At 47.7% G+C, this 7,594-nt stretch overlaps 1 protein-coding gene across 1 annotated transcript; it reads left to right on the top strand.

The window, feature by feature from the left end:
• Positions 1-2,296: 2,296 nt before the first annotated feature.
• Positions 2,297-5,265, top strand: LOC109733106 (GDSL esterase/lipase At1g28600-like). The gene is made up of 5 exons (XM_020292303.4): positions 2,297-2,606; positions 2,700-2,906; positions 3,013-3,164; positions 4,447-4,720; positions 4,832-5,265. The coding sequence occupies exons 1-5, from the start codon at positions 2,357-2,359 to the stop codon at positions 5,062-5,064; spliced, it is 1,116 nt and encodes a 371-aa protein (XP_020147892.1). The 5' UTR covers positions 2,297-2,356; the 3' UTR covers positions 5,065-5,265.
• The last annotated feature ends 2,329 nt before the right edge of the window (positions 5,266-7,594 follow it).

The following is a 7,594-nucleotide window of genomic DNA, read 5'->3' as shown; positions in this document are numbered from 1 at the left end:
ATGAGCATCGGCATGCCCGAAACGCAAGGAAAGAGTGAGGCCTCAATCTCGTTAGTTGTCCATGCAATCTGCAAAACATGGGCTTGAACCAAATCACGAGTCACAACCACTGGGCCGTTGCATACATCTCAACTTTGCTCCAAAACAATCACGTCTCAACTAGGGCGATACCAAAATTTCCGTGATTTTCATGACGATATGTCTGCTCAAAATATTCCAGTTATATAAGTAGTAGACAAAACCCTCAAAAGAAATTACAAGCCATAGACAAAAAGTTAAAAAAAGCTCAGATCTATTAACTAAACCAATATTACAAACAACCCTAAAAATAGTTTTAAAAACCTGGAAAATACATCGAAGTTCCTGAGGTTTTACCATATTCTTCAACGCATCTAGTTTTACAACAAGTCATGGACACAACACATCTAAGAATTTTTATTTAGGTACACTAACCGAACATAAACTAGGATTAATACTTCTTACGCCCACATAATGTCCGTATTGGATGCGTCGCACGGAGTTTGTAGGGCTGCAGTGTCTCCGATCCGCCTAGCCCTGCAAGAAACTAGCGCCCCGCGGTTGCCTTTGTGGGTCGGTGGCATTGTAAGCATGACGTCGAATGACCCAACCCCATGCCTCATGTCCTCCGCGAGTCTGTCAAGCACAAACCCTGGGACACGCACCCCGTGCCCCCGGGTGATGACCGCCTGCCCCCTTGGCACCTTCCGTGGCCCAGCACAAAGCCGATGCGCAGGCCCGCTCGCGAGTAGAACACCATGGTATGTCACCTCTACATCCGTGCCAGGTTCGATGCACTGCGTGAGCATGTGGCTCGGGGAGGCGACGCGGAGTGTGAGGTTGAAGAGGGGAACCAGCGAGGGCCGGGCGAGATCTGTGGCTGGGTCAAGGCCAGTGACGGAGTCGATGACAGCGGAGTACCACGGCTTGTTGATCGCGCAGTCGATCATGACGAACCCGACGACGCCGGCTAAGAGGCAGACTACGATTGTCGTCACGATGAACACGCAGCAATTTGCCTTGTTGGCCATCTTTGGCGATGCCCCTTCCTTCGATTGGCACGCTTGGCTGGAGGAAGAGGCCGGGCTGGGGGTTTATGACTTCATAAATGAGCTGCATCGACAAGCCCAGCTTCATATAATGGGGGTTTGTGGCTAAAATCCGTTTCAAGCAAGGTAAGTTGGTAACTTTTTTCCGAGGCGGTTTCCTTTAAACTGCAAGCGTCCCACACTCCACGTATGGCTCCAGGAAGTGTCGGATTTGGACCTCGATCCCGTAGTGTATCCTAATTCTGCGAACACCTGAGTACCAGTCCGACACCAATAACATTGGTTCTAGTAGAATCGTTGCCGATAGTTGAAGGCTGGACAAGGTCAAGGTGCATGAAAATCGCACACAATCAGCAAAACTTGTGCAATGTTTCTAGCTAGCTACAAACAGTTAGACATGCCCGATCGTGTGTGAGATGTCAACGTGGAATAAAATACTAGCACGCTGCCGGCTCGTCGTCGTTAGCAGGGGCCTCGCGCATCTCCACCACTGCCTCCTTGTGGGTTCGTCGTTGGAGGAGCCACGCTTCGCCGCCGCCACCAAAGCACACGGCCGTTGGAGCCGTGCTTGCCACACCACGGCCGCGGCCGTTGATGCCCGCCACGGTGCGCAAAGGCTGTAGCTTGCCTACTGTGAGCAGTAGGTGAGCGTCATCTTGCGGGGGACGTGCGTCGTGGGTCGTGGGGGTTCAGTTTCGCCTGATTTTCGATTTTTCTGCTTGGTTCTTTCGTTCGAAAAAGCAAATGAGCCGTGGTACTCCCAACGACAATTCCCCTTTGCTAAGAAAGTCAACCCCCAAAATAGTCCACTTCCTAGGTGTAATTTCCATGATACTTCATACTTCACTTTGTATTCTAATTCTCGACAAGATGTCATTGGTTACATAGTAATGCAAAAAAAAAAACGAGTACCTTTTTCCAAAAGGGTCAAACTACAATGGAATCATTTAAACTGTTACATTTGTTCTAGTCAAAGAGAGAATTTGCCTGCATAGTCAGCACTCAAGTCTCACAATCTACAACTCATATTTTCCTAAATAAATAGGTGCCAAGTTGAAGAGTCAGTTAGTAAGAAGATATACCTGTAAATTCATAGGAAATGCCCGTCAAACATACATTTGGTTGACTGGGAAATTATCATAACATATGTGCATTTTAATTAACCTTCGCTTTGCCTTGTTTATCAAGGTATGCTTGCTTATATATAGCATTTGGTGACCAAGCATGCGTGGAAGCCCCAACTTACAAGCATCAAGCAAGCTTTGGTACAGCAGCGCAAGCAACCAAGTATGAGAACAGCGTTCCTCTTGCTCTTCAACCTGGCGTGCCTCCGCGGTGCCTACTCCGGTGGCGGCCGGAGCCGCTTCACCTCCATAATCAGCTTCGGCGACTCCTACGCCGACACGGGTAACTTGGTCATGTGGCCTGAGCCCTTCTTTCCCGGTCCTCTACCATTCGAGAACCTCCCCTACGGCCAGACCTTCTTCGGCCACCCCACCGGACGTGTCACCGACGGCCGCCTTGTGCTGGACTTCATCGGTAACCATCTATATATGCACTGCCAAACTTAGGCAACTACTGTGTACAAGTCAACCTCTGCTGATCCTGACTAAACGTTGCTTCATTTTACAGCCGAGGCTTTGGGTCTGCCTTTCGTGCCGCCGTACCTCGCCAAGGGGAGCAACTTCTCCGCCGGAGTCAACTTCGCCGTGGCAGGAGCGCCGGCTCTAACCCTGACATACCTGCAGGGACAGAATTTGACCGTGAACCCTCCGATCAACAGCTCCCTCCACGATCAGCTCGAGTGGTTCCAGAAACTGAAGCCTTCGCTCTGCAAGGGTAGGTGGCTAAACATCAGTGATCAGTCCTCGGTCACATGATTTTTAGAAAGTACCGTAATTATGTCCAATTGATTTATCTCATCGTACGTCGAGGGCGTGTGCAGGACAAGGTGCTGATTGCTTCGGGAGCTCCCTGTTTATCATGGGAGAGTTTGGGTCAAATGACTACAGGAACATCCTTATGTCCAACAGGACGGTTGAACAAGCCTTAGTTTATGTTCCTCTAATTGTTGACAGCATCTCCAGAGGCGTAGAGGTACTATACTATACTGTGAACACACTGGATGAAAAGTCCTTTATTCCTCTAATTCTCACAATTTGCTACTCCGTCAACATGTATTCTTGTCACTTTAATTCTGCAACGAAAGACTTGTTTATCTTTTATATGCTAGTTGTGTCACGCCGTGATCATATCCATCATTAGGAAATTTTGTTCTTGATTATGTGGCTAGAATCAATGGAGTTCCGGCCTGTAGAAATTAGAGACAAATGTGTCCAGTATATTAGATAACGATTTTCCAATAAGTAATTTTAGAACTAATAAATGTTGAGAAATTTTCTCGCAAAAAAATGTTGAGAAATTATTAAAACAAGTCAAACGAGATTAGTGAAATGTGTATTTTTTACGCTATAATAATATAATTTGTTAAATTGTGATCCAAATTATGACCATGTTGGACAAGGTACCTTCTAGTGTTAACATAGTACGAGAGGTATAAGGATTCACGCATACGAATACAACTTGTTTTTTTGTCCCCAAGGACTCTTATTTATTGCCCTCTATATGTACCACATTTAGTCGCATGTGTCATGCCATCTTGTAGTTGCAATACTTCTATATCATAGTGAAATTCCACCTTCCCTTGTTCGTGGATTTTCCACGCAAAAATATGTCTCTCATCTCTAGTGTAATCTCGTTTTATCAAACATAAATCATCAGATCGAAAATATTGTTCTAAAAATATTTATTATCAAAACAATATTATATAATAACATTCTTTTCTAGATAAATTATAGTAATATTTCAACTGCATGTTAATTTTAAGATGCACTGCCCCAATGTGTCCAAATTGATACCCGGATAAATTTCCATTATCTGAATTGAATACATTTTTTTACTAATAACAGCCCATCAAGATTGTAAAATCAAATTGCAATGTGAAATTTTGAAACTAAAAATAATGTGAACTATTAATAAGAGGACTGCCAGCTTACAGTGCTTAAAAAAAGGACTCCCAGCTTACTAGTTACTACTCCCTCCGTTCCTAAATATAAGTCTTTTTAGAGATTGCACTACAAACTACATACGGATGTATATAGACATATTTTAGAGTGTAGATTCACTAATTTTGCTCCGTATGTAGTCCATAGTGGAATCTCTAAAAAGACTTATATTTAGAAACGGATGGAGTACAAGCTACTGTGGGTACTGTAATATACAAAGAATGGGTGATAGGCATATTTTGTTTGCTAACACTTCTATTCTTATATGTTAGTCATGGCTCAAGCTAAACCGAGGAAATGACAATCCCTTGCAGAGACTGATCCAGCAAGGTGCCAAATACATCGTTGTGGCAGACGTCTTCCCGACTGGCTGCATACCGCCAATTCTCACAATGCTCGCTAGCCCAAACAAGGTGAAGTACGATCGTCATGGATGCCTGAAGAGTGGGAACAGGCTCGGGCGCTACCAGAACTCTCTCCTCCGCCAATGGATCAAGTTGCTCCGGCACGAGTACCCACATACGAAGATCATCACCGCTGAGTACTACCGACCCGTCCTAGCTTTTCTAGATATGCCGGGGCATTTTGGTGAGCTGGTACTCCTTTCTAATTAATTTAGCTAGGTGTTCTGTAGTTCAAGATTAATGTAGTGCCACAAGAAAAGATATAAACTTGTAATCTCCCTGTGGCATCTCGCAGGACTGAACAGCAGCACAACCCTCCTCGCTTGTTGTGGTGCAGGAGGCCCTCCTTATAACTACGACTTCAACGCAGGGTGTGGCCTGCCGAGTGTGAAGGCATGCGCAGATCCATCTCGGGCGCTTCAGTGGGATGGTTTCCACCTGACGGAATCCGCCTACAGGGCCGTTGCTGATGGGTGGCTCCATGGCCCCTACGCAGATCCACCGATAATGCATGTTGCACGCCCATAATTTGTTTCCTACTGGCTTAAAACACGTATATTAGAGTTAAAAATTCAGATCCATGGGCATGCGTAAATTTATGTCTCTATATGTATTGGCTTGAAGCAATTATCCATTTAACTAAACTAGCGGGACAACCCGTGCATTTGTGTGGTTAAATTTAATACATATTGTTGTACAAATTATTTTCTATTTTTGCCGCACTCTCCGATACGAAACTTCAACAACATTATTTTCAATATGAATATGTCGTATTAAATTATAGGAGTTCTGAGCATGAAATCCAATGGCAACCAGTGTGTGTGGGGCTTGATAGATGAGACCTTATCGAACATTTAATTGCTCGCAACATCCCTGACGCTAGGCTATGGCTCATGGTGATGATGGACTCCTTGAAGGAAGATGATTTCGTTTTGCTGCTGGTGACTTTATTGTCAGTATGATGGGCTAGGAGGAAGGCCATACATGAGCAAGAATTTCATTCGCCGCTGTCGACTTTCAGTTTCATTCAGAAATACCCTGCAGACCTTGCCTTAATTCCTCGCGGGGCTTCCGGGACGGCGACCTCCACTGCAGTACAGCAACCTACAGGGGCCAGAAGGAAAACCTGGACACCGCCACTGGAGGGACACTTCAAGCTGATGGTTGATGCTGCCATCTCAAGAAATAATGACAGAAGATGCATTGCAGTCATCTGTCGCGATGAACTGGGTCACTACCAGGGCTCATCTGAGGTTGTGCTTCAGGACATGGTTAAGGCCGAGACGCTGGAGGCTATGGCGTTTAGGGAAGCTTTTGCGCTAGCATTGGATATTGTTGGGTAACGTGATTGTATTGGATACATAGGATAGACTAGGAGAAAGTATTCTGCCTTGTCTTTACTCCAAATAGATCATCTATATCTATACCTACTAATAAAAGAAATAGGTATTCTTTGTCCGTGATTGCTATTTTATAAAGAACCCCTGATTTTTCTGACATTAAACCCGCAATAGATATCAAATATTTTTTTAAATACTCATATCCTGTAAACCGTAACTCCTAATTTAACATGTTATATATGAATTTTGATTAAAAAAATATATAGAATCTGAATGTAATGTTATTTTACCTGATAACAATTTAAAAAATACTATCTAGAATGCAAACTTAATCAATAATGCATTTATCCATATGTTTTTGTTATTTTCCTTTACCGGCCCGTAACAATACCCCATTTCACACATGTCATGAATAAATGCATGATTACTTCCCGTTTCTTTGTACGGATTAAATCTATATGCAAGCCCTGTTGAAATAGAATACCTGTGAAATCTTGAAGTGCGCTTTTGTAGGCTAAGACCATCTTTGTTCGGACCGTAGCTACAAATTCTCATATTATAGACCATTTTTTGTAAATTAAGAGCATGTGGTATTTTTCCCTGTTACAACGCACGGGCCTTTTTGCTAGTGTACTCTTATATATATGCCCATGAGGCTCAAGCAATACAACGAACTATTCCACCAAATCCCTCTCCCTTCTAACAAGGTATCAGTTTCCGGGTTCTAAACCCTAGCCGCCGCCGCTTCCGCACCCGCGCGCAGCCCCTGGGGCGGTCGGCCTCCATGACCGCCGCCAGGGGCCGCGCCGCCCGTACCTAGGGTTCGTCCGCCGGTCGTGTTGACCGGCTGCCCTAGAGAGTCTTTTCCCGAGCCCTTGCTCCGGGGTTTTCTCTCTCCCGCCGGTCATCTTGATCGGCGGTTTCTGTTGATTTTCCAATCTAATCTTGATCGGTATGCGTCGCCCACCACCGCCGTCGACCCCGTGCGCCTCTACTCCAACACCGGCGTGATTGGTCGGCTTCTTCACCAACCCGGCGGCCTCGCGCGTCGTCCGCGCGTCTGCCCGCCGGTCGCCCCGACCGGTGGCCTCGCGCGTCGTTCGCGCGTCTGCCCGCCGGTCGCCCCGACCCGGCGGCCTCGCGCGTCGTCCGCGCGTCTGCCCGCCGGTCGCCCCGACCCGGCGGCCTCGCGCGTCGTCCGCGCGTCTGCCCGCCGGTCGCCCCGACCTGGCGGCCTCGCGTCATGCGGCGGCCCTTCACCCCCGCTGTTCGCGCGCCGGCCCACCCATCGATCTACGCCGGCCGTCACCGCCCTGCTCCGACCGGGACTCCTGCACCACCCCGACCCGGCGGCCTCGCGTCATGCGGCGGCCAATCATAGCCGCCTTGTTGCCCGCCGTCGCCGGCTTCCTCTCGGACTCCGCCGCCATCCCCCCTCCACCAAGCGGCGTCCCGACCTCGCGCGCAATCGGATCGATCACCTGCCCATCGTCGCGATCCGCATCATCTACACCGTGCGACCGACCTGGCCCGTCTGTTGCGCGCGCCTCCGCAGGCCCCGTGAAGACTGTCCCGAGTTCAGCGTGCTCCTCTATCCCTAGAGCAATGGGCTGCCGCTGCGTCGCCCCGTCGGGCCGCAGCGCCGCCGCCCCGTGGTTCTTCTCCCGGCTGCACCGATCCGCGTCACCGCTGCGTCGCCCCTTCGGGTCGTAGTGCCG

This window comes from Aegilops tauschii, chromosome 2 (genome assembly GCF_002575655.3).
Source record: "Aegilops tauschii subsp. strangulata cultivar AL8/78 chromosome 2, Aet v6.0, whole genome shotgun sequence".
Classification (NCBI taxonomy): Eukaryota; Viridiplantae; Streptophyta; class Magnoliopsida; order Poales; family Poaceae; genus Aegilops; species Aegilops tauschii.
This window is presented reverse-complemented; position numbering and strand designations above follow the sequence as displayed.